Consider the following 27,897-nt stretch of genomic DNA (forward strand, 5'->3'; position numbering starts at 1 on the left):
TACACCAAAGACAACTGAATACATAGGACCACACAAAAATCTGTACATGAATATTCTCAGGAGCATAATTCATGACAACTAAACTGTGAAAATGCCCATCAACTGATGAATGGATAAACAAAATGTGGTATATCCATGCAATGGAATATTATTTGGCCATAAAAAAGGAATGAAGTTCTGCTACATGCTGCAACATGGATGGACCTTAAAAACATTATACTAAGTAAAGGAAATCAGATGCAACAGGTCACATTTTGCATGATTCCAATTATATGAGATGTCCAGAGTAGGCAAATCCAGAGACGGGAGATAAACTGGTGGTTGCCTAGGGCTGAAGGGTTGAAGGAAAATGGGGGCGGGGAGGGGATGACTGCTAATGGGTACAGGATTTCTTTGGGGGGTGATGAAAATTGATTGTGGTGATGGATGCACGACCTAGTGAAAATTCACTTTAAGTGGGTGAATTGTATTATATGTATTACATGTAAATTATATCTCAATTAGAAAAGGAATGAAGTATAAAAAAACACAACAGGGATAAATCAAAATAATTTTGCTGGGAGAAAAAAGACAAAAAGACTATGCACTCTGATTCCATTTATATAAAATTCTAGAAATAAACTGATCTATAGTGACAGAGAACAGACCAGTGGTTGCCTGGGGCTCAGTGGGTTAAGAAGGGATAAAGCGGGGCAGGTGAGAGATTAGAAAGAGGCATAAGAAAACATTTGAGGTGATGGATATATATATAATGTTACTTATGGGGATGATTTCACAGCTGTATACATACGTCGTCAAACCTTACCAAATTGTACACTTTTAATATTTTATATCTCAACAAAGCTGTTAAAAAAAACCCAAAAAACAAAAAGAGATACTACCTAACCAGAGTCCAGCTGGCTCGGGGAGATGTCATCATTTCCAGTGGGGTGTCATCGCTGATCTTGGGTGCAGTGCTAAGCGGTCGTGGCTCCATCATGTGCTCCACTAAGTTCCCGTAGCAGCTAATAATGTAGAGGGATTCAACTACAACTTGTTTGGACTGATCTACAAAACAGGAAAACAGATCCTGGATATGTGATATTGGCATAAAAGGAGCACAGCATCATTTTTACAAGTTTTTGACCCTTCAGTCCGTTCCTGAGGTTAATGAGAGAAAATAAGAAGGCAGGAACTTTTTCACATGGTGCCTGCTCCTTGCCTAAAAATTGTCTCTTATAAGTAGATGCTAACGAATATGAAAAGTTCTATGCTATCAAAATATTTTTAAATTTAAGCAATTAATTTCAAGAATGACATAAATATACTCAAAATTCTAGTATGCTCAAACAATATTATATAGTCTTTTGTATTTGCCTGCAGTGTAGTAATTTGTCCCACATTACGAAAAATGAACGGTATCAGGTGGGACAGGGAAGGACTGACAGAAAAGGAACCCTGTATGGACTAAGATTTAGTTACACTGGATGCACCAACTCAACTGCAGGAGAGACCCTTTGCCTAAGTCAGCCTAACTTCTCATCTACTCTCTCAGAAAACTTCCTCCTTTAAATTTCTGGATTAAAACAAACAGACAAATGAAAAACACACACACGTCCTCCTCCCCCAAATCCTTGTCCTTCTTTCCTCTCAATCCTCTTCCTTCTTTCCTCCCACGGCAAATGAAGACCAGTCATAGTTTGAGGTCAGGTGCTGAATATGGATCTAATCAAATGACTTTATAAGGAGTACACATGTCCTCACTACCAAACCAGGTTTAGTCCTCTATCTTGGGTTTTACAGTAAACTTAGGAGCATATAAAATCCCTCATGAATGCTGGGTGGGTTACCTTATCTCTATGCCAGAGGACTGGATTACAGCTGCTTTGAGAAAATGGCTAATGACCAGTAGTGGGACATAAAGGGGTAGCAAGTTAAAAGGGTAATTAGAACAGAAGCGAGAAGCATTTGAAATCGAGCTTCACAGAGGGTTTTAACTAGTAACAAAAAGTCATTTCGATAGCATCATTAAAGCTGAGGAGGTAACAAAAAAATAAAGATGGGATAAGAAAATGGAAGGCTTGCATACTTTACTGTATCCTCTCCCACTTAGGTAAAGAGCCTGCTGTGCCTGGGATCCTATTTCCAAGGAAAGGGCCACTGAAAGGCGATAACAAGGGAAAGGGCTGACGTCTGACTGCCAGTATTAAGCGTAAGGGAGAGCCATTTTGCCAAGAACAATACAGCCTGTGGAACCTGTCAGAAAAGTGCCTCACTAACAACTCGGTTTCTGACCTACTTTAATAGTATCACAATAATAAGAGGAAATTTTTAACACTCAAAATTAAACACTTGGTCCACGAATGCAGGCACTCTTTTCTAAACAGAAACAATGAGGAATCACATACTAAAAGAGTAATTATATAAGTTGACTCTGGTGGTCAAAGGAGAGATTGAAAAAACAACAACAACAACACTATGTAAGTTCAAAGGGACAACGGTCACCATAAAAGATGATTCTTATTTCTGAGTGGGAGCCTGTTTTTATCTTTTAATTTATAACATGGCAGAGCTGTTGCAGATTATTTTTTAAGGACAGATTTAGCATTAGAAAACCTGGGTTCAAACTCTGATACCATAACCTACTAACTAGTGATCTTAGCTAAATTATTTAAACTTACTGATCTCAAATTCTTCATCTCTAAAATAGGGATAACAACGTTTTTCCTCTCCACACTTTATAGACAATGGCATGAAATTAGTTTGAGAAAAATGTAAAAGCTACATATAATGGTATGGAATTGACAGCACTGAGAACACCTGTATATTGTCACCAGCAAAACAAAATAAAAACACTCAGTGGGCAATTTATTCCACATTTACAGTGAGAGGATAGCCTGTCTTCTTGAGACTTGAATAGTTGAGGAGAGACATGCTAACTGAGTGGGAAAATTTTTTTCTATTGTTGGGCTCAAGATTATTCAAAGAGAACTGCTCTGAATTTTCCTCAAGAAACAAAAATTACAAATGGCAAGTTTAACTTCAATAAAAATACATACCTTTTTCTCTTTTCAGACCTGCATTATTTGCAAACCACGATCGGGATGTCCCAAACGTCGCAGCCACGCAAAATTCTCCGCCCATTGATTTGCTGGGTGAAATTTGTGGAGGTGGCTTAACTTTGCTTAAAAAATAAAATGATAGTAAAAAAAGAAAAATTACCATGATAAAATCATGGTCCTTGATAAAATGACATATTTCCCTTAAAATCTGCCCCTAAGTATTCAAACGCTCCCATGTGGACATGCATTTTACTGTAAGTATAACTGGTGGTTGTGAGACTGTGATCTGCAGTAAAAGTAAAACTAGTTCAAAGCTCCAGAGTATTATCAGAATAGCAACTTAGACCAAGAAAAATTAGCTTCTTTTTGAAGAATGTGCTGGCAAAATCCAAGTCAACCCATTTGAGATAGATAACATTTCCCTGGATATTTCAAAGTGGAACAGTAGAACCAGCAAAAACATCTCATAATAATAGAATAGTTTATCAGTTCACTTCAATATGTAAAATGTGGGACTGACAATACAGTTGAATGGAGACAGCATGTATGAAAACACGAGATGATACAGAATGGAATCCTGACAATGCTCTCAGACATATATGTATGGTTAGACAATGTCTGGTGAGTAGACCTAAAGATCTAGGGCGATTACAGTCACTGATCTTCCTATTTCTTGTTTATTTTTTCTTTGTGGATTTGTGAAGATGATAGGTCAATTTTTATTCTGCTTCTCCTATGTTTGAAGACACATTAAGTAACTCCTGATACTTCACATAACTACCATAAAAAAGTACTTGCTGTCCTCTTTGTTTACCCCAAATCAGCTTTCAGCTTCTAATACCATTGACTTCTGATATCAACCTTTCATATTCTTGCAAATCCTATATCTCTCTTCTCTCCCAATTTGTCAAAGACTGCCCCAAAGTTCCTTAGCAATTTTGTCAGGCACCTTAGAGAAATGGTGTATTATTGTCTCTGACTCGTAGACCAGGAAATAACCCCACTGTACACTGGTCGAGATCACAGCCCAGTCGGAGCACAAGAATAATGTTTCGCTGCTGCTAGTCAGTCTCCAATGTCAAACAACATTATTTCTACCTTCGTTTGCTCACTATCCTTTATCTCTTTATCTTTTAATGAAGTACGGTTAGACAGAGAAAGACTGGGTTTTGGAGCCAGGTGGAAAAATCCGAATCCCAGTGCTGCCACTTTTTTACCTGTGTGGATTTTGATTAGGTTATTTAACCTCTCAGTGCTCAGACAACTAATATATAAAATATATAAAACAGAAAGACAGCAATGCCTACCTCTTAGGGTTATTTTAAGCTTTACAGCATTTTATTTGTTCTCAAAGTGTGGTGTCTGGCTAGTAGCACTGAGAACCTCTTAGACATGCAAATATTCATCAGGCCACACCCCGCTCTGGAGGTGGGGCATGACAATCTGTGTTTTTAATAGCCCTCCAGGAGATTCTGGCACACGTTCAGGTTTAAGAACCACTGTATTAGGTAACGTGTAGAAAGAGCTGTGAATTCCCATATCACAGAACTCAACGCTATCTCCTGTATAGCACACAGTCTTCAACTAATTTTCAAAAAATCAGACTTCACTTTGGCAATCTCATTTTCCAGGTGTTATGACACCTGAAATAGTCTCTCACATATTTTATTTCCTGAGCCTTCTGTTTTGATGCCTTCCTTGTAGGGAAAGCAAAAAGTCTGGATCAGAAACCACTCTGCTTGGTCTCTCTGCCTTTGACCAAATTCATGTAATGCACATTGCCGTATATGCAAAGGCCTCTTCTTTCCATCATTAACATTTCTTAAACACAACACGTTATTACCCATAAAAATCACATCCATGCCTAAATCACCAACACTAGTCACAGTCAGACTTCCACTGAGAGGGAATAAAATGACAGTTTTTTTATTTTTAAGTTTCTGTAAGAAAATGCATCTGTTTCTACCAACAATTTCACGTTTTCCTTGCTGCATTTGCCACAGCTGCAATAACCTTTGCAAAACCAACAGAAGACTCCCCTTCACCTACACCTGAACAAACAAGGACCTTCCCTTGGTTTCTGGGTAACTGGCACCAGAATTGTTCTTTCTGGTTATGATGCTCTCTGTTGTACTACCTTAGAATGTAAATTTTCCTTCAAAGCCTTTATTTCCATCACTGAAATGCTGTAAGTTCCTGTAACTAGCATCTTTTAACTTCCATTGGTCAGTTTTTGGAGGCTGGAAGGCAGAGGAGAGAGGAAAAAAACATTCCAAAATTTTTTGAAAGGTGTTTCAACTGTGTGACTATGTTTTTACTAGAATCACCATCAAGCAACAATGATCCCACAAAATGTACAAGTTCAAAGTTCTTTGCAAATTAATGAATGCTATTTTTGTTTTTGTTTTTAAATCATGTGGTAAGCAACAAGACAGAAAACAAGTAGCATGCCACTTCTTAAGAGAGTCTATGGTGCATCTACGGAATGCATCCTAAATAGATTTAAAAAGTTGCTACTGGGCCACTTAGCTACCTTTGTAATATAATAATCAATTTAGTCTTTAGCCAAGCAAATATATATATTTTGTATGTTTATTAGCTTACAGTCTAATCAGTTAATGTCAAAAGCTAAAGTCTTTTAGGCTTCTTTAATGTTATACATAACTCAGCTTCTGAACACACAACTAAAAAGCACCAACACAGTATCAAGTTACATAAACTCATTATCTCCTGCAGAGAATAAGTATCTTAGGTTAAAAGTATTCTTAAAATTATGAAAAAATGTTCACTTTTATTCTTATACTTCATTATTTCTTCTTGTTCTTCTGATAGGGCCTTCATAAATCACATTAGTACAAGTTTGTGTTTAATAAGTAATTAAAAGGTTTTTATCCCTGAAAATAACTTGCTACCTCCTGCATGACACAGTGCTGTGTATTGGGTATTTAGCATATTTGGTGAACATATTCATAACAAGTTATTTCTATCATCAACCTACCTTTGGAATGACTGTGGTATTTAAGCAAAATAGAAATTTAAAATATGTGCTTATGTATACAAGATTTTCAGAAAAATAAAAAGGAGAAATAATCTAAAGAAAAGATTATTATTATTAAAGTATTTTCTATACAAAATACCCAAAGGGAGAAAATTTAACATTGATTCAATTTGCCCTTTATCCTAAAATTTTAAAAGACCAAGACCAGGAATGTTGGGTGGAAGCAGAATTGAACTTTTTCCACAATGACCCAGAATATTTCTATTGCAAAATCACCTTTTGTCGGCAGAAAGATAAAACATTGAAAAATGATACATACGTGAAAGGAACAAAAGAGAAAAGTGCTAGCCTTGCAAATCATGCTCACTTATAGACTGGTGACCCAACCATTTTAGGAAAGCATTCCAGTACTAGCCTTTTTTTCTTTCTTCCTCTCAATATCTCCCTTTATCCTCTGAAAGAGACAATAAATCCTATTACAAGACATTTGCAAGTATAAACGAATACCTCTGGGTGTTTATTAATTTATTAAATTAATAATTGATATAAAAAATAAAAATTTTCAATGTATATGGGGGTCCAGAAATTCAATTGTGTTGTGGTTATAAATGAGTACAAAACATACTGATAGTGCTGGTGGACTCCTTTCCACTGAGAACTCCTGCTCTTTACCCTCCTGAGCCATAAATAACCCCATGTTCAAAAATTAAAAGAAAAATTTGCCTTAACTTGTGAGCAAAACATAAAGAACTATGGAATGAATTCAACTTTCACCACATCAGAAAACATCACATTTACTAAACTTGATACAAGACACAACATAATCAAAAGTAAAATTAATGTACGATGAAAAAAACAACAACAAATAAGGTGCTGAATTAAAACTCAGGAGTTTAACATTTTGTCATTTCTTCTGGGAGACCTAACCATCTAACCATAGAATGAGAATCATTTTTAATGCCATCAGATGTTCTATGGACATTAACATGATGACATCTTTAAAAATATTTACGAAGACTATTGAAGTTACCCATTGGCTTTTTCTGTATTATATAATTCAGTCAGAGAAACATATTGAATTTCTCTTGCCTGTTTTTTTTTCTCCACACTCTACTGCGAACAGAAAAAAAAAAAAAAAAAGCAAAACTCTAACGATATCGGCTTTAAGATTATAGAAAAATTATGTCTATCCGGATAATTTTACTATGTTCTATAAAATAGGATACAAGTGGTGAATCTGTGATGGCATGAAAAGCAACAATGAGGTCCAGTGCCTTGTTTAGGACACAAGCAAGGAAAAGAGCTAAACTGAGATAGAAGCACCGTTTTCTTTCCTTCTCTAAAACGTAAGGGTACAGTCAATATTTCAGTTTAAATCTTAGACACAATATTGATGTAAGAATTACAAGTGGTATTACGTCTTTGTGTTAAGGAAGAAAAACTTTTCTTTATGCTCCTCACTATGACTGGGCTTTCAAAAGGAATTCAGCAGTTTTCTCTCATTCTCAACTGTGTATTCTAAAATAAAAACTAAGAGGGAAAATGAAAGTATTTATTTTTAAAAAAGATATTGATAATATATCTAAAATTATTCTATCACAAATTATTCTTAAAGATATGAGATTTCTGTAAACCTGCCAGATAAGATTCTCCTCTCCATTTAAGTCTTTGCTTCTAAAAAGGAAATTATATTATTATATTATTTTTTTCAATATTCTCAGAATAACAAGATTAATTTAAATTAGCTATTTATAAACAGATTGAAGACTCGGTGCTAATTAAAACTTTAAACATAATTTGACATGTAAGTTTTAACTCTTCTTTAAAATTAACCTTATACACTACAAAGATATAGTCAAATGGACTACCTCTTGTCTACACTGTTGTGCATATATTTTTTCTTTTGCTAAGAAAATCAAAAATAGCAATAGTTTAAACATGATACTACATGCTGACTAGGAGCTCGATAAAAACTTGTTACTTATTTGTAATATTGAAAGCAAAATTCATTTTTAAAATTTCACAATGGCTATTTCTCTTTAAATTTCTGCATTAAAAACTGTATCATGTGTGTGATTCTTACATCATTTTATGCCATTATTTAAATTCATAAATCCTAGAGAATACATAATCTCCAGAATGTAGAAAATGGCTAAAGTGTCGAAGATGGTCTGCATAGTTAACTTTCCAACAAGCTTATTTGGTTGTCAAAGGAAAAGATATTATTAGAAACTGACTCATCTGAAACTGCCTGAATTTAAAAAATTAAAACAGTTTATCAAAGAATGAAGAATTAGTAGAAACTGTGATCAAATAAAAGCAAAATCTTAGCTAAATATAAATGTTTCAAATGAAAATCTATAAAAAAATTTGTATGAAACTTACATAACATTTTAAGAGGAACTATAAAAGTTTCATATTCTTCCAAAATACAAATATTATCCTATATTGGAAGTCCTATAACCCTGATGAAATAAATAACTTTATTTAGCATAATGTTTTATTTCAAACAGTAAATAAAAACATTCTCAGGTTGAATGCTAAATAGCATGAAAAAATAGTAAAAACTCTTAAAACAAAGAAGCTCTTATAAACAACATGGAAGAAGTTGTCAAATTTATATTCATTTTGCTGCCTTAATTTGAGGTTTCATTAAGATCTTAATGGGAAAAACATGCACCACCAGTAAAGGAACGTATTTTAAAGGAGGCTCTTTTAGGCTAGTATAAGTGACTAAAAACGAGTTTCTTGTGAGCTAACGATGGCATCAAACAAACCACAAAGCAGTCTTCTAAAAGACAAGCAATGATTTAAAAGTCTACTATATTTCATATATCCCTTTCTTTAATCTGGCTCTTTTAATCTTGTTTCAACCTCAAATCATTTCTGGTTGACAAGTACTTTTGCTTAAATTTGAGGAGCACATAAGCTGTTGAAGGCATGGGCTTTTCTTATTTCACATACAATGTTTGTCATTCTATCTTTACTTCTACGCTAAAACTTCAATCTTTATTAACATACTAAAACTTTTTTCTTTGTACTTAGAATGAGAAATTTATCCGAAGATGGAATTTAATTCTAAATTGCGTCTACAAAGAAATGTTGGCATATGTTGAATCTGGCATTTAAAAATCAACTGTTCACTACAAGCTCCTGAGTAAGATCCATGTATTTTATTTGTTTTGGAAGAAATCCGGTTAACACAAAGAATGAAGGTTGACTTTCAGGGAATTTTTATTCCTGTATACCCTGATTTTGTTTACAATAGTTTCACAATCTATATCCTAATTTTGATGCTGCATTTCAAAGAGGAAATTTTTATGATGATTTATCACCCTATTCTAATACGACAATGACATTTTCAGATGTTCCTGTGGCATATGAACACTGAAATTAGTTTGTGTCAAATTTTTAAGTTTCTTTTTGTCCAAGAGAAAAATGATTGGAAGGTTTTCTCCTAGTATAAAGGGACAGTATGAGCAAGTCCCAGGAGCAGTTATGAGAACTGCACATACATATATTCTGACTAAATTTATAAAATTGATATAACTTACATTAACCAAAACTTCTTTTTGGACTCACTCACTCTTAAAAGCAAAACAGACAAAAACAAAAACGAAAAACAAAACCATGATCTAACTTAAAGAAACTACTTTTCAAAAATGGAATTTTCCCCTTAAAGCAGAAAAGAAATCATAGCGGTAGCAGCGAGCATTTACTGAGCTCTTATTATGTGCCAGGCACTGTTCTAAGCAATTTATATTGTCGGTTCATTAACTCCTCATAATAAACCTATGAGGTAGGTGCTACTTGGTAACTCCATTTAATGGAGATAAGGAAACTAAGATAAAGAGAGGTTTTAGAAAATTGCCCGAGATCATATAGGCAGTAAGTAAGTTGGGATTTAAGACCTAGGCAGTCTGATTCTGGAACCCTCTTTTTTTTTTTTTTTTTTTTTTTTTTTTAAGTTTTTTTTGATGTGGACCATTTTTAAAGTCTTTATTGAATTTGTTACAATATTCTGTTTTATGTTTTGGTATTTTGGCCACGAGGCATGCGGGATCTTAGCTTCCAGACCAGGGATCGAACCTGCACCCCCTGCACTAGAAGGTGAAGTCTTAACCACTGGACCACCAGGGAAGTCCCCGGACTCTTAAATATTGTGCTAAACATATTATACCAGGTTCTAAATATATTCTATTTCATACCTTTACATAAAAGTATTAAACATATTGTTTCTTTTCTATGATCACCATGTCTAAGACTGACAAAAGTTGTATTTTATGCAGTCTTACATAAGAGTTTACTAAATAAGTTATGGTGGGGAGGTGCTAGTAACTCGGAATAATAAGTTACTTAGGAGGTTTTATATGAAATACAAATTTCCTCATGTAGCTCCACAACTACCTAAACTATTCAAAACAGAACTGACTCTTGTTCCTTTGGCACCAAATAAAATGCAGTAATAATTTATAGGGTATTTTTAGTATACCTTAAATATATTTACATTTCAAAATAAATCTTGTCTGCAAATGTTCAGCATGTCATGTAGGGAATTTCTATCACTAAAATACTCAAAGCTTTAAACTTGGGTGTTAGCCTTTGTCTTATGATATATACTAGCATTATTATGAGAATTCTTCTAATTTCTATTTTTTTAAATATTAATCTATGATTATTTATGTGACTTTTCAAGAAATGAAGTGAAACCAAGAAAACTAATCTTTTAAAGCTTAAACACCAACATTCATGTCCCATCTACAAATTACTCAGTAATTCGGTGCATCTATCTGTGATCAGGCCATGCAACTGAAAACAAAGTACAAAACAGAGTTACTTTCTGAGAGTACAGCAAATGAATTAGGCATGCTGGACTGAACTGGGACTCACCATGGAGCTTTTATGGAAAAACACCCCGCTCCAAACAGATAAGGCCTTCATGGAAAAGGGGGGAAAATGCACAAAAAATTAGAGGAAAACTCATGTAACATTAACAAATACATGTTTATTATACTGTTAAAGAGTATGGATAAAATAAATTTAAAAATTAGTAATCGTTTGCAATCCTGCCATAGATACTAACAAGTCTGATATAACCAATAAATAGAATGATGTGCAGTAACAAGGCCCTTAATTTTCATAGGGTTAGAGATTTCAAAATGCTCTATTTCTCCCCCTTTTCTGGAGCACCCCTGTAGGGTTCCTAAGGTAAAATAAAATAAAATCCACTTCAGAGGCCCTTTAAAACAAAGTACAAGTTAAATGGAATAATTGGATGGAGAAAAGAGTGGGACCAGTAGCGATAGATGTGTGGTTGTGTGACACGAAATGTTTAAAACTAGCGAAAGGGGACTCAATAAAAATTTGATAAGCATTGTTTGCTGTTCACCAGTTGTAGTCTCAGAGCCACAGAAAGAAAGTACATATTTTCTAAGCTGCTTAATTACAGTAAGTTGAACTGCATATTGCTGGTCAAAGGAACTAACACTAAAACCAAGTCTGTGGTATGATTTACTTCCATTTTAGGGTCACATTCCAGGAAATTAGCATTATTCTTAATAATGATAGAAGAGGTTAGCTTCCTCTATCTGGCCTACACTGAGCTAGGTTGGAATACAGGAAACTAAAGCCACAACTGCTTGCTTTAAATACAGCTGGGGATACAAAGGCAGACTTCAATGTTACACATACTTCTTAATATTCTGTTCACAGCATTTAAGACATGCTATGCATATTTGCACACAGAACAAAATATCGCTGTTGCATCTGACATTTGGAAGGAAGACATAATAAACTGAGAAGGAAAGAGCACTGCATAACTTGGTAATTTTCTTCTTCAACTATGGTGTTAGGAACATTAAAAAAGAAAAATCATGCTTATTAGCACCAATCTCCCAGTGAACTGAACATATTCACAAAACTGAGTACAATTCTGAGGACTAAAGAACAGAAGATATGAAAAAGGGAACAGAAAAGCAAGATACTATTAGAAGAAAGAGTGAGTTGGAAGACAGAAATATTGGAAAAGAAAACTTTAGAGATGATGTCAATACAAAGCAAGGAAATCTCTCCCACAGTTAATGATAAGACCACAATCAGAGAAATGTCATCATTCAGATGTCATCATCCACATCTAAAACAATGTATTTCAAAAATTTTTTTGACTATGACCCACAGAAATATACAGTTGGTCCTCCATATCCATAGGGCCCACATCCACAAACAAATATAGATCAAAAAAAAAGAAAGTTCCAAAACGCAAAACTTGCTGTGCACCAGCAACTATTTACAATTTAGAAATGATTTAAAATATATGGGTAGATGTGTGTAGGTTATATGCAAATACTAGGCCATTTCATATAAGGAACTTGAGCATCCACGATTTTGGCACGGGGTGGGAACCAACCCCCTTTGGATACTAAGAGACAAATGTATTAACGTGTAAGCTGGTATGTACATGAACACACACAAATTGAAACAATTTAATGAATGTGGGTTTTTTTGGTGTGTGATCAACTTTATTATTCTCTATTTCAACGTTTTGTAAACATTAATGTTGGGATTTAGTTACAGTGAAGATTGTTGCATATAATGACAGGGTAGATAGGTCTGAGTGGGGCCTTGGATTCTATATTTCTAACAAGCTCCTAGATAATGCCAAGGCTGTTAGTTTGCAGAACCAGTAGCGAAATTACATTCTATTATATTCTATTTCATTAATGAAAAAAAAGTTAGCCATGATCCCCTTGTCTTGATTTCATGATTCACTAATTACATCAGAAACAAAATGTTACTGGAGCTCACCCGGAACTTTGAGAAACACCATTTTAAATAAGTGTGACCACGTGAAGACTCCAATGTCTCAACAGCACTGTGACGCCATAAAAAAAGGATCAGAAAATGGAAAGTTCAACACATTTCCATATGCCCACAAATACCACCAAAATGAAGAAGTTATTGTTGGCACATACTATCCAACTCCCTTTCATATTCTTCCTTAGGCAGACACCTGAATTAATCAAACAGTTCAAACGATTCTGACAGAAGCACTTGTCTGGAACGTCTGGGCATGAGTCGCTCTTTAGCATATATTGCATAGAAGCTAGACAGTCTCCCACCTCATTCCAAATATCAGAATCCAACTGATTCACTGTAAAGAATTTGAAAGTTTTATCTTAATCCTTTATGACTTAAAAGGCTTCTGATTGACCCCCAAAATCAAACAAAAATGAAACAAAATTAAGTTTCTACATTTCGAAAGACCAGCTGATGTTCCCACCTACAGAGCTAGTAAATACCTTTTTCCAAGTTTAAATTTCCTTATATATAAAAAAGAAACATATTAGCCAAACAAATTAAACACAAGTTTTGGGTTTTTTTTTTTTTTTTTTAAATTAAATATCCTAGATTTTCCTTCCCGGACAGTAGCAGCATGTTACCAACAAGATTTCTACAACCCCACAATCTCAAAATGCACTGTTAACCCTCTAGACACTGTAGCAAACAGGCCTGCACTAAACAGCAGTGTGGTCAAGTTTAAAGACAACACAGTCCTCACTGTTCACAACATAACTCGGTTGTGTGAGTTACAAGCCATCCTTCTTTAGCCAAATAAGGATCTACAGGCTGACGCAGCTCAAGGAGAAAACAGGGGTTGGGGAAACAGGGTGAGGACCCGCTTCAGCACGTACATTTGGCACGGTCCCAATCTGTACTCACCCACTTCTTACTCGTTCCGACAAACTGGACCTCTGCCACATACATGTAAAAGAAGAGCCACAAACTCCAACGAATTAGAGTGACTGACGTAACTACTGACTTTGCATGGGTGGTGTCAGCTGTTCTTTTGAAATGTGCCCGCTTCATCTTTCCTCAGTAGGGAAAGAATGAAAATATAAAGTCACAAAGGCCAAGTCCATGATCCAGCTGTCTTCACCTATGACTTTCCGCTCCTCTCCAAAATCCCGCAGCTGTAGTTTTACAGGGCGTGACTCGAAGGAGGAAGAGAGCGTGTGAGTAAGAGTGTATAGGGAATTTAAATGGTCTGAATTAACAAATGCAACTCAAATTATCATATTCAGGTATTAAGAATTTGTGTGTTTTCCAAACACTATTAAGTTTCAGCAGGTTGAACAATCCATATAAAACCTATCCACTTAAGTCATGATTATGTCCTTTTTAAGCTGAATTCTGATTGAAAAACATCAGGGCTGGCCAAGAGACTAAAAATACAGAAATGCTAGTCCAGCATAGAGTGACTTTGCCTTTGGCTCTCAAACGGTTTCTTCTGGAGACTGTCAGAAGACAGTTAGGAATTGTGCTTTATATCAAATCATTAATGCTATGTAACTCTTTAAACTCTGATTCATTTTTTCAAAGGCCACACAGTACCACAAAAGCTTTGGTCTTACTAGCTGAAAACAAGACAAATGTGAAGACTTTTTTTTTTTTATATGTAAGGGAAAAGTAAGTCTAGATTTGATTTGAACATGGTAAAATCTTTTATAACTTGACTCTAGTGCTGAAAGGCATTAATAATGATTAGATTTCATCATCTTCAGAGTTATAGAAACTAAAAAAATCTCTGAAACTCCTATTTTCCAACTGATCATGTCCTATGAGAATTCAAGCACTATCACTTAACAGACATCAGAAAGAGCCCATATAAATATTAAACATACTGAACAGAGAAAGGGCTATACAACATTATGTGTAAATTGTAAAGTAAAGCCGTATTCTCTAACAAAATATTCCAGGAACCCTAATGACTCTGCTACGCTCTCTATGCCCCCTGTTAAGCAGCATCTTTGATGGACACACATTTCCTACGTGCATGCAAGCAGACCAGTCCTCACACCATTTTCAAGTATTACTTTAAATTTTTCATTAATTTAATTTTAACCACTTACTACTACAGAGACCTATGGCATTATTGGCTCTCAAATTATTGATCTCAAGGCAAATTCAAGCTGAAATATACAGATAAATTGTCTAATCTGAGGTACGTTCAACATGCAAATTTAAATTACAAGGTCAAGATTTTCATTAGAAAAACACTAATGTTCAAATTCTGCCAGATGTGGCAGAAGAGAGACTAGAATAGTACACACAGATTGTCAAATTTCTATAGAAAGTAATGCTTACTGACTTGTAATACAGTATATAGGAGACTTAATCCTCTCACCGCTCCCATCCCCCCGCAAATCCACAGATATATGGTAAAAGGGAACAAACTATGGAGTGGTTTAAGGATTCTACTGATTTAGTACAAAAACTGAAAACTCAAACTATATATGTATATTGCACATGTAGACATATCCACCCTAATGAAAATACATTATCAATTACTTTATATCTGGAACCAAACATACACAGCTTAGCTATCAAGAAATAACACATAGATAAGACAGGGCTGGGAGGTGGAGAATTACCATTTGCTACTGTATCTGGGGAATCTTTCTCCAAATCTTACCCATTTAACTCTTAGAACTTCACCTATAACATTTGGGGCTCAGGTCAAAGCGTCTAAATAAGCCAAGGCAGACGTAACTGAATTAGGAGGAATAGACCTTCCTCAAGGACTATATGCCAATGTCATTTATTCACTTAGCAAGCTCTGACGGCAGATTTAGTCTACAAATTTCAATTACAGATAAGCAAATAAATGCTATTAAATGCTTCCATTTCTAAATAAGAATAATCATCTATGTGTTCTAAATGGAGCTCTTGCGAAGCACTGGCCTAGGGCACAGCAATGAATGAGGCTTAGAAAGTAGGTAACAGGATCAAACACCTGGTGGGAATTCATACACTGTAAGTATGACAGATAATAATCCATACATACAAACTTTCATTTTTCAGATGAAGAAATTTACCTAGGACAACCAAGATGTGAAACCAGAGCTTCAGACTCCTAAGTCAGTATTCTTTTACTACATTATCTACTTCTACAGGGTCAGGCCAAAAGTTCCTAATACCTAGCTCGAATTGCTCACACAGAAATGAATAAATACAAAAATGGGGGGGAGGGAAGAAGGAGCAAAAAGCTGCTCGATTTAAGAAAAAGGAAACCTATGAAAGACAACAAGTCATACCAGGTTTACTTCACCAAAAACCTCAGCTAGTTAAGGTCAAGGAAATAACTTCATTCCCAATTTCTATATTTTTATTCCCATGAAATTACTCTGACCACTCTTTTTTTGCACATTCCACATATACTGTTCTTTTTATTAATTAATTATTTATATTTATGTATGTATGTATGGCTGTGTTGGCTCTCGAACCCATGTCCCCTGCATTGGCAGGCGGATTCTTAACCACTGCACCACCAGGGAAGTCCCCTGACCATTTTTTGAAATGTACTGTTCCCTGCTTGTGCCCACAAAATGATGTGTATATGTTAATAATTTTAGATTTGATGTACAAAAAATTAAGCATATTGATGAAAATTATCTATTTAGTAAGTTTTTACATAGGAAGCATTAAAAATTAATGCAACCAAACATCTATGGACTATTGCTTAGTAAATCCCTACTACAAAAACTTTATACTCCAAAACAATGAGCAATCCCTTAGCACCCAGTTTCACTTTTAATAGATGAAAACTACACTTATTCACACATGATAAAAACATGATGGAGGTCCTTCCAATCCTCCAGTCTCAGACTGGAAGAAATGGGTTTTGTTTGAATGAGTGACTGTTAAACCAAAAGATTCTTAGCACGTCTTTTGCCTTCACCAGTGTGTACTACAATCGGGTTAAGCAACAGCTGTTGCCAAAACAGGCCTTATTTCCTCCCAGTGCTGCTTCAAGGTACAGAATGTGAAGGTGCAAATACATCTGTCTTTTGCCATTTGTAGTTCTACTGGCCTTGCAAATGTCTTCGAATAAGACAGATGGTCCCTGACACTGCACAGGCTTTCAGGGATCTATATTTCCAAAAATAAGAGGGCAGACATGAAACACGGTAAGTACACGTCTATCCCCTGAAGGTCTGAGTTAAGGCTTCCATCTAAATTTGGTTATTTAAATATAGGATCCTAAGCAATCCTTGGAAATCTCTATGCTAGAAATATGATTTTTAATGTTTATTTCATGCCATTATGCCAAATATCTAGGACATGGAACAAATAATATATATTTTACTAGATATATTATCAGGTATATTTGAACTTACATGTCTATAAATGAGTCAGCTCTGTGTTCTCTTTCTACATAATTCGTGTCAAATACTTCTGTTAATTTTATCTTTAAAATGTTAGGAAAGGCATTTCACTGAAGCACAGAGTAAATCAGGATTTCCACAATGACCTGGAAAATTAAAAGCCTGTTTGCTCCTCACTCTAGTTACCTTAATGTGGCAGGCAAAATTCTCAGTGAATATATAAAATTTGATGGAAATAACGCAAGTGAGCTAAGGGCAGCTTGCGAACTGGTCACAGTAAAAAAAAAATTTTTTTTTCTTAATAAAAATGACATAAATATAACCTTACTACCTAATGGGAGAAATCTAATGATATAAAAATGTCTGGGATGTGCTTCAAATCTCAGCATATGTCAAAAATGGAAATTTAGGGAATATATCTTACTCTCCCCCCAAAAATATTACTTTTGGTTAGGCAAAATACATGTATTTCAATGAAAATGCTAAATGTTAAGAAAATAAAACCACAAACTATATTCTAAAAATTCTATGACCAAATGTTTGGGTGACTTACAGTAGTACTATAAGAATTATAAGTAAAGTCACAATAGCAATTTCTAAATATAATCAACAAACCCTTCAGAAAATGGCTTAAGGGTATTAAGTCTTGTAACCTAGCCATAGGCAAGCATAAGTTATGAATACTATCATCAAGGTGTTTTTGGTCACTGTAATCTTTGTTAATAGGAAGGGGAAAAAAGAATAGTAGGAGGGGTGGGAAAAAAAGAAGAGTGGGTGGGGTAATTTATGGAGCACTAAAGCTCTGCCATAGTAGAGAATTCATTACAGAAAACAACCATATAGAAGAAAAAAATACTAATAAAATGAGCTTTTGGTGGATGTGTGTGTGCATGTGTGTATGTGTGTGCCGAGTGAGAAAAGATAAATGATAAGGCAAATATGTTAAACTGCTAACATTTGGGAAATGTGGGTATACAGGAATTCCTTTTACTGGTCTTGTAACTTTTTTTGGTAAGTTTGAATGAATCTTTATCAAAATGTTTAAAATTTAAAAGCCAAGGACTCACTGTGGGACAAGCAGTAATTATTCCTTCTAAACACTCCAAGATAGGGGACATGCCAAAAAGAATTCAAAAATTTGGAAAAAATAAAATGGTTTGAGATCTGAGATTAAAAGCCCAGTAAAGAGGGAGGAGATATGGGGATACATGTATATGTATAGCTGATTCACTTTGTTATAAAGCTGAAACTAACACACCATTGTAAAGCAATTATACTCTAATAAAGATGTTAAAAAAAAAAAGCCCAGTAACTAATAGATACATGTATCTTGAACTAATATTAATTTCAAAGCACACAATTCAAATTCCTATCACTTAATTCATTAATAAATAATCATTAAACTGTCTAGAATATAAGGGAACATAATACACGTGCTCTGAAAATCTAGGAATTGTGACCAAGTTTTTTTTTTTTTTTTTTTTTTTTGCCTCTCCTGCTGCGGAGCACAGGCTCCGGACGCGCAGGCTCTACAGCCATGGCTCACTGGCCCAGCCACTCCGCGGCATGTGGGATCCTCCCAGACCGGGGCACGAACCCGCGTCCCCTGCATCGGCAGGCAGACTCTCAACCACTGCGCCACCAGGGAAGCCCTGTGACCAAGTTTTTAACAAGAAAAGGAAACACAGAAGTTATCTAAGTTCATAAAGTATGGTAGCACAGGAAGACACCAGATGATTAATAGTTTCTACCCAACTAAAGACAGGGAGAAAGAGTAGCAAGAGAGACAGTGAAAGAGTGTGTGATAGTTTATCTTTTTATTATGGAAAGTTTCAAATATATACAGAAGTAAACTCACTTTTCAACCTCCCCACAAATATTTTGAATTAAACTCTAAGATCACGTGATTTCAAGCATAGAACTTCATTTAGGATCTTAGTGGTAAAATTAAAATCAAGAGGAACAATTTTGAGATTAGATTCTTAGATTCAGGAAAGACTGACAAACACTTTGTAGAATTCTACAATGCTGGGTTGGATCAAGAAGGTATATTTATGTACTGACTGACTTCTGTGAGTGAAAAAATAACTTTTAAGATTATGATTCAAGATTTAGTCTCATTTTTATTTGAGACTAAAATAAAATTATTTATTTTATTACATCCCAGAAATGTATCATTACACAAAGAAAAAAATGAGCCACCTGTAAATATAAGTTCATAACCCCTTTACTATCCATAGCCACTCTTATTTAACTTATTTTAAAATAAAGAAACGAAATAAGAGGAAAGGGAGGTAAAAATTCTATTTAAATTACACTACTAATGAAGAGTTAAAAAGCTGACATCAATTTTTAAAAATACAGGCAAATGATTTGTATCATAAGATGTCTGATTTGGGAGCTCGGTTTGCTGTATTTTTCCCTTAATACACCACAACCTCAATTTCTGCATTCAGAAACAGGAATTTATAGGCAAACACAACTCCACTAGGTAGAGGGTCAATTTCAGTGTAATGGTGAAATCTGGAGCTAAAAGGTCTCATCCTGGAGAATGAGTATTTCTTCTTACAAAAGCAGCTTCTGTAAACACTTCACCACCTAGCACAACAATATTAAAACATAATGATACAGCAGCCACATAATTAAGTCTATTCCTCTTATTGGAAAGACCTTGAAGACAATGCCAAGATGGAGTTTTCTCTTGACTACCAAATACAGAATTTTAAGACAGTTGTTCCATTTCAAATTAGGCTAAACCTCAGGACTGCTTACTGATGAAAATAGGTAATTTGGCTATAGACATATATATTTTGGGGAACATAATGGAGTTTCACAGTTGTTATACAATTGAATATCTAATAATCTTAGACACAGCACTTTATTTTCAGGAACCCAAAGAAGTGATAATTTTATATTCCTAACAGGTAGGAATTTGAAAAATTTTTTAAATAGCTAAAATGAGCACAAAGATATCAAGTGAGTCATCAAGAGTCTCTGAGGATGTTAAGGACCAATCTGAGTAAAGCCTAAACCCTAGGACTCTGGATTTTGAAAACTATCCATAATATCACATTGTCCTGATACTAACAATAGATTATTATATGTAAATTGTACCTCAATGTAGATGATTTTTTTTTAAAGTATTAGAAACATGGTTGTCATATTAAGTTCTCTCCCTACTATTGGTGTCAGTCAAAATTTGGGGGTCATTATAAATCCAGATCATGTCCACAAAAGCAAGAAAATGCAACTGCACTACTTTCAGACAAAGCCACAAGGCAGCAACTATAAGCCTGAGTAAATGGATCTGGTTTTTATTAGCCAATACTAGTTTTCACAACTTGTCACTGCTTTGTTTTTTCTGTGAATGTGTGTGTACATGGCTATGTATGAATGTGTTTGTGTATGTTCTATACTTTGTATTTAATCTGCTGCCATTAAGTCTCATGTGGGCTGTAAATGAAGAACATAATCAAAACCACCCAAAGAAAAAGTATGTTTTATTTTTGTGTATTTAATCCTCTAAAACAGCTACTAAAAAAGCATCAAGCCTGAGGCCTTACCCTGTTCGTTTGGTGATGGTTCCCAATGTCATTGGCTGCTTGATTTGTGCAAGAGGCATCAATACCATCAGGCTGGGGAGAGGAGAAAGCCGGGGGTTGCCAGGGTTGTTGTTGGCAAAATTATTGTAGGAGTCTTGGCTGTTGAGTTTCCCTACAAAGAGAAAAAAGAAAAGCAAAGCATCACCAAGCGAAGTTTCCTTCTCTGATAGGATTTGCACTGACTCCACTAATCTTTTAAGAAAGTTATTAAAGGCAGAAGGGATTCTAAAAGAATCATGGCTATATGGATGGAAGAAAAACAAAGGACTCTGGTAATACCAAATGTGCATTGATTATAAACAGAGACTGTATTGTTTGAGGATGGAGGATTGGAGGATACAGAATTGGATAGATGTTACATGGTTATACAAATAATTGGTATAAAACTTAATTATAATTTTATGGTGCTATAAAGAAATATAGGATAGTAAAAGAAAATAAAATGGCAAGATCTAAATTAGTCTAGAGGAAGCATGGAACATTTCCCTAAACAAGCTTGAGAGTAAGTGGGGAGAATATTCCAGCCATGGCGACCTGCAAAGGCTCAGAGAGCAGAAGAAACATGAGTCATAAGGATGTGTATCCATAGAATGCACCACAGTAGACATAGGGTGAGACTGACAAAAGTCAATAGGCAAAAACATTGCCTTACTCCCAAAATGTACCACTCCCCACCATAAAATTAAAAAAAAAAAAATCAACCCTTTATTTTATGATGGTATTAATACCAAAAAAAAAAAAAGAATAGGCATTATGGCTCATTAACAACCAGGAAAAACAAGCTCTGTGAAATAAAATCCGATCTGCAGTGAGAGTAATTACTCTGCTCTCACCAATAAGCCAAATTCCTCTCATGCACTTATCTTTTCTCCCTCTCCATGGCTTTGCATTTTCCGGAACATCCTATAAATGAAATCACAAAGTATGTACAGTATTGTCTTGCTTCTTTCACTTGCCAATAAGCATCTGAGATTCATCCACTCTACATTTTCCTACATGTAGCAATTCTTTCCTTTTTATTCCTGAGTATGATCACATTGTATGGAAGTACTTCAGTTTGTTTACCCAGTCATTGGCGAAAGGACATTTGACTTGTTTCCAACTTTTGGTTATTACAAATAAAGCTGCTATAAACATTTTTGAACAGGTTTTTGTATGAATATAAGTTTTTAAAAAACATATAAATAATCTAGGAATGGAGCTGCTGATCATAGTAAATGAATGTTTGCATGGACATAATAATTGTATGTTTAAGGTTATGAGAAAATGCCAAACAGTTTGACAAAGTAGCTGATCTTCATACTCCCACCAGCAAAGTATGGCAGTTCCAGTTCTTCTGCATCCACACCAGAATTTGGCATTGGTGCTCTTTGATTTTAGCTATTCCGGCTTTTATCTGGATTTCTCTAATGGTCAAAAACGTTTAGCTTGTTGTTGTTATTGTTCATGTACTTATTTGTCATCCATATATTTTCTTTGGTAAAGTACCTATGTAAAGCTTTTGCCAATTTTAAAAACTGGGTTAATATTTTTGCTGAGATGTAATTCATATACCATAAAATTCACCCTTTTACAATGTACAATTCCATGGTGTTTAGTTTATTCTACAGAGTAGAATCATATACTATGATCACTATCTAATTTCAGAACATTTTCATCACCCAAAAAGAAAGCCCATACCCATTAGCCCATACTCTTCCTTTGCCCCACCCATCGGCTTTTGATACAGGAATCTTTTCTGTTTCTGTAGATTTGCCTGTTCTGGATATTACATATAAATGAAATCATACAAAGTAGCCTTTTGTGAGTGTTTCTTTCACTTATTATGTTTTCAAGGTTCATCCATGTTACCAAGTATCAATAGTTCAGTCCTTTAACTGGTTGAATAATATTCCAATGTATGGATATACCACATTTATACCAGATGATGAATATTTGGGTTGTTTTAACAGGCTACTATGAATAATGATTCTATGAACATTAGTGCACAGGTTTTTATGTGGACTTGTGCTTTCAATTTTCTTGGGTATATACACCTAGGAGTGGAACTGTTGGGTCTATATTTAACCTTTTGAGGAACTGCTAAACTGTGGCTGCACCAGTGTATGAACGCTCCAAATTCTCCACATCCTCAACAATATTTGTTATGGTCTATCTTTTTTATTTTATCTATCCTAGTGGGTGTGAAGTGGTATCTCACTGTATTTTTGATTTTCATTTTACTAATGACTAATGATGTTAAACATCTTTTTCATGTGCATTTTGGTAATTTGTATACCTTCTTTGGAGAAATGTCTATCCAAAATGTTTACCCAAAATTGAGTTATCTTTTATTGTTCAGTTGTAACAACTAATTATATTCTCAGAACATAAGTCCCTTATCAAATACATGATTTATAAATATTTTCTCCCATTCCATGTGTCATCTTTCATTTTCTTCATGGTATGCTTTGAAACATAAAAGTTTTTAATTTTGATGAACTCTTTATATTTTCTTTAGTTGCTTATTCTTTTGTTGTCATATCTAAGAAACCACTCCCAGTCCAAGGACACAAAGATTTAGAGCTATGTTTTCTTCTAAGAGTTTTATATATTTTTAGCTCTAACATTTAGGTCTCTGACCAATTTTTTTTTTTTTTTTTTTTGCAGTACATGGGCCTGTCACTGTTGTGGCCTCTCCCATTGTGGAGCATAGGCTCTGGACATGCAGGCCCAGCGGCCACGGCTCACGGGCCCAGCCGCTCCGTGGCATGTGAGATCCTCCCGGACCGGGGCACAAACCCGCATCCCCTGCATCAGCAGGTGGACTCTCAACCACTGCGTCACCAGGGAAGCCCTCTCTGACCAATTTTGAATTGATTTTTATAAATGGTGTGAGGTAGGGGTTCAACTTCATTCTTTTGAATATTGAATACCCACTTGTTCCAGCATCATTTGTTGAAAAGATATTCTTTCCCACACCAATGGACTGTCCTGGTACCCTTGCTGAAAATCAAACGACTATAAATGTAAGAAATCATTTATGGATCTTACTCCCATATTTCAAAAGTTCTTTATATATTCTGGATATAAACCTTTTATAAGATACATGATTCTTAAATATTTTCTACCCTGCTGCGACTTGTCTTTTTCTTCTCTTACAGATCTTTTAACAAGCAAAATATTTTTTCATAAATTCCACTTTATGAATTTGTTTCTTTTGTACATTTTTTGCTTCAGAAATTCAATCTAGGGGCTTCCCTGGTGGCGCAGTGGTTGGGAATCTGCCTGCCAATGCAGGGGACACGGGTTCGAGCCCTGGTCTGGGAAGATCCCACATGCTGCGGAGCAACTGAGCCCGTGAGCCACAACTACTGAGCCTGCACGTCTGGAGCCTGTGCCCCACAACAAGAGAGGCCACGATAGTGAAAGGCCCATGCACTGCAATAAAGAGTGGCCCCCGCTTGCTGCAACTGGAGAAAGCCTCGCACAGAAACGAAGACCCAACACAGCCACAAATAAATAAATAAATAAATAAATAAATTTAATCTAAAAACTGTTTAACTTTTATATTTTACACTTACCACAACCTTACAAATATGCATTTCAAATTTTTTTGTTTTTTAACCAGTGTCCTCAAAATAGTACCTATAATGTCTATTACTTCAATACTCTGACACTTGAAATCTGAGGCAAGTCAGGATCCATGATCTCTTTTGCTTTTTCCATTTAATGATATCCTGGCCTAATGACAAACTTAACGCTAAATTTTGTTAAGCAGACATGTTATGTCAATTTGTACTGCTATCTGAAAATAAAGAGAAAACATATAGTCACTGAAAAGAAAGAAAGGATAATAGCAGAAGGGAACATACTATACTGTAGAGCAGAAGCACCCATTTGGACATTTACTATTTCTATATTATTTGATGTCACCACCTTGTAAGCCTACCACTACAAAATTCAAATAAGTTACACATCTCCCAGAGAGAAGGTTATGAAATATAAAGACAGAAGTTGAGATTACATTATCAATGTCCTCTTCAGATACAAGCCACGTGGAATTTAAAAATTTAGATCAGTGTGTTTGTTGTTTTTCATTTCCAAATTGTTTTGAAATTCTGCCATATCGGGATGACTTCTAAAATACCCATTACATAAACCCTTACCCAAATACACACATACAGAACTCACTGAAGACAATACTTTCAAAACTCCTATAACACTTATTCACTTTTTTCCAGGAAGAATAAGGACTGTGAAGCATCTCTGTCACTGCAAATAACGGTTTTTCAGAGGAACTTAAGATAGAAAAAAAACAGAAAAATCATGCTGAATTCCTTTTCTTTCTAAGACAGTCAGTGGTCTGTTATGCTTCTTTGATGGATCATTATATCCAACAAAACTTGCTGCTTCCGCCTATATTTTGTCATTATCTGCAAAAATGCCAGCTGTGATTTTGACAGGGATTGCACTGAATCTGTTGATCAGTATAGGGAGCACTGACATCTTAAGAATATTAATTCTTCCAAGCCAAGAACATTGGATGTCTTTCCACTTATGTAGGTATCCTTTAATTTCATTGAATACTGTTTGGATCTGAATCTAATTTGGATCTGAAATCAGACCACAACCAAGCCAAGAACATGGGATGTCTTTCCACTTATGTAGGTATCCTTTAATTTCTTTGAATATTGTTTGGATCTGAATCTAATTTGGATCTGAAATCAGACCGCAACACGAAATATGTCACAAGCTAATGAAATTCAAGGACTATGTTTAACACACACATTTCACAACGAGCAGTCAAATATTTGTTGAGTGCCTTAGCCTAAGATCACACACTGTGAGGACTGCATTCTTCGCTGTCACAAAGCTTACAGTCTAATATGCATGTAACAGGAATAATTAAGTGCTAATTGCCTAGCACTAAAGATAAGTACACACGGGATCAATTATTTGGAGAAGAGATCATAGAGCAGATGAGACATAACCTAGGCTTTGAAAGATGGGTATAATATGGATAAGAGCAGAAGAGTAGAAATATTCTGAGGATAAGGATAACATGAAGAGGAGAGCATGTAAAGTGATGCCACAGATGTGAGCAATAGTAAGAAATCTCTAACTAGGAGAGAGTTATAATGGAAAGCAATGGGAAGATAATATATTTCAGTTTTAGAAGGATATTTCAATTGAGGCAGAGGAGTAGGAACTTAGGTACCTAAATTATTCAGCAAGGGAACAGAACAGATTTTGAGATCACTGAACTTTACAGATAGGATCCGTAGTCTAGAAAAAGGAAGTGATTTCACCGAGAAGCTCCAAATCTTGTGGTTTAGTTAGCCATAACTTAAAACCCTTCGCTGCCTCACCAAGATAAAACCACCTAAAGGGAGCATACAAGGTACATCACATCTATCCCTCGCAGTCTTCTATCTTCTTGTCAAGCAACACTCAAGTATTTATGAGCTTTTATTCTTGGTGTCTGTGTTCATGATGTAGCCTGTGAAACCCAGTGCATCTGAAAGAGTAAAATAAGTTGGGTATATTTCATAAGAATTCATAAGTGTCTGACATATTTTACTATGTGGTAAGCAATTTATAAAAATAGCTTTAATTAAAGAATAAATAAAATGGTCAACAATGACAAGGTTCAGAAAGGCAAACATAGAGAGAAAACTAGTAACTCTGGTAATCTTCAATAGGGTAGCTTCACTAAAGAGGTGACAAATCATATGGAAAGGGATAAGTAAAGGGAGCGTTGATAGGAAATGATTCCGGTAATGGATACAGAACACAAATTTAAGGACTTTGGAGCTGAAAAGAAGCCGTTAACAAGATGAGATACTGTACCAGGCAAAGGTTTCATTCAACATTCATTCTTTCAACTCACACTTTTTGAGCCTTATTGGTATGAGGCCCTGTTCTAGTCGTGGATAAATAAGTCCAACGGACTCCTAAAGAGGTCATAACATAATGAGACAGAAAGACTACAGGTCTTTAAAGAATTTAATGGGAGAAAAAGTGCTAATAAAGATATCTGCAAAATGTCTCAGGAACAAAAAGGAAGGAGACGTTTTTCACTGTTGTTTTAAAGGGACGATATGCAAATTTTGAGTATAGAGGAAGGAACTTGGATCTTCTCATCTTCACTTTTCTAGTAGAAAATAAAGGATGAGAGCTGTGTGAACAATTAATTCAGGAATTAGTAAAATGAGGGAACTAGCTTAGACAAGAAATCTCATTAACTCACACGTAATGATCTACGTATAAAAATATATGTTAAAAGCACAAAATTTAAAAATGAAAGTTCATACTGAATCAATCAAATACACAAAAATAGTATAATGATCCTTTCTTCCCTTTTCAATTGTTCAAAGTCTTTGTTTAGAGACAATTTTCACTATCTCTTTCTTGTGTCATGGATTTTCTTTGAAAATGAAGCTAGAATCTAACAAACCCCCAGATTTACCCTCCACAAAAACTGTTAAGACTCCTCCAGAGTAGGAGCAGTATCTTACTAGTTGTTGACGGCTCAGTAAATGCTGAATGAAGGGAGGAAATATATTTTTTCTCATATCCAGGAAGTATAGGAAAATACAGCCCTATGATCTATAGAAAAAAAAATTAATTTTGGAGGGGACACCCAAAGTCCTTCAGAAGATAGCCAGGTGCTGGAACCCATGGCTTTCACTAGTCTCCTTAGTCTTAGGTTGACTCGGCCAGGAGCCTAGACTTGGTAACTTTAAGAATAGATCTTCAGGGCTTCCCTGGTGGCACAGTGGTTGGGAGTCTGCCTGCCGATGCAGGGGACACGGGTTCGTGCCCTGGTCCGGGAAGATCCCACATGCCGCGGAGCGGCTGGGCCCGTGAGCCATGGCCGCTGAGTCTGCGCATCTGGAGCCTGTGCTCCACAACGGGAGAGGCCACAGCGGTGGGAAGCCCGCGTACCGCAAAAAAAAAAAAAAAAGAATAGATCTTCAGACACTTCCTTATGGATATATCAAACCTAAATTTCTGGGCCAGGATTATTTTTGAAGCCTGAAGCTTCTTAATACAATGAGGCTCAACAGAGGAAATTCGTAGTATCCTAAGTCTTGGACGTGGATTAA

At 35.4% G+C, this 27,897-nt stretch overlaps 1 protein-coding gene across 7 annotated transcripts in view; it reads right to left on the bottom strand.

Annotated features, from left to right (window-relative positions):
• Positions 1-27,897, bottom strand: part of BCAS3 (BCAS3 microtubule associated cell migration factor) — a 578,866-nt gene that overhangs the window by 319,751 nt on the left and 231,218 nt on the right. For all 7 annotated transcript variants that reach the window (XR_004347453.1, XM_032616301.1, XM_032616303.1 and 4 more), the window contains 3 exons: positions 20,768-20,918; positions 3,039-3,163; positions 882-1,047 (listed from right to left, as the gene is read on the bottom strand). Coding sequence is in view for 6 of the 7 variants with exons in the window: in XM_032616301.1 (XP_032472192.1) it covers positions 882-1,047; positions 3,039-3,163; positions 20,768-20,918 (442 nt within the window). In the remaining variant the exon portion in view is untranslated. The remainder of the gene's footprint in view (positions 1-881; positions 1,048-3,038; positions 3,164-20,767; positions 20,919-27,897) is intronic.

The sequence above is a fragment of the Phocoena sinus genome, chromosome 20, assembly GCF_008692025.1.
Source record: "Phocoena sinus isolate mPhoSin1 chromosome 20, mPhoSin1.pri, whole genome shotgun sequence".
NCBI lineage: Eukaryota > Metazoa > Chordata > Mammalia > Artiodactyla > Phocoenidae > Phocoena > Phocoena sinus.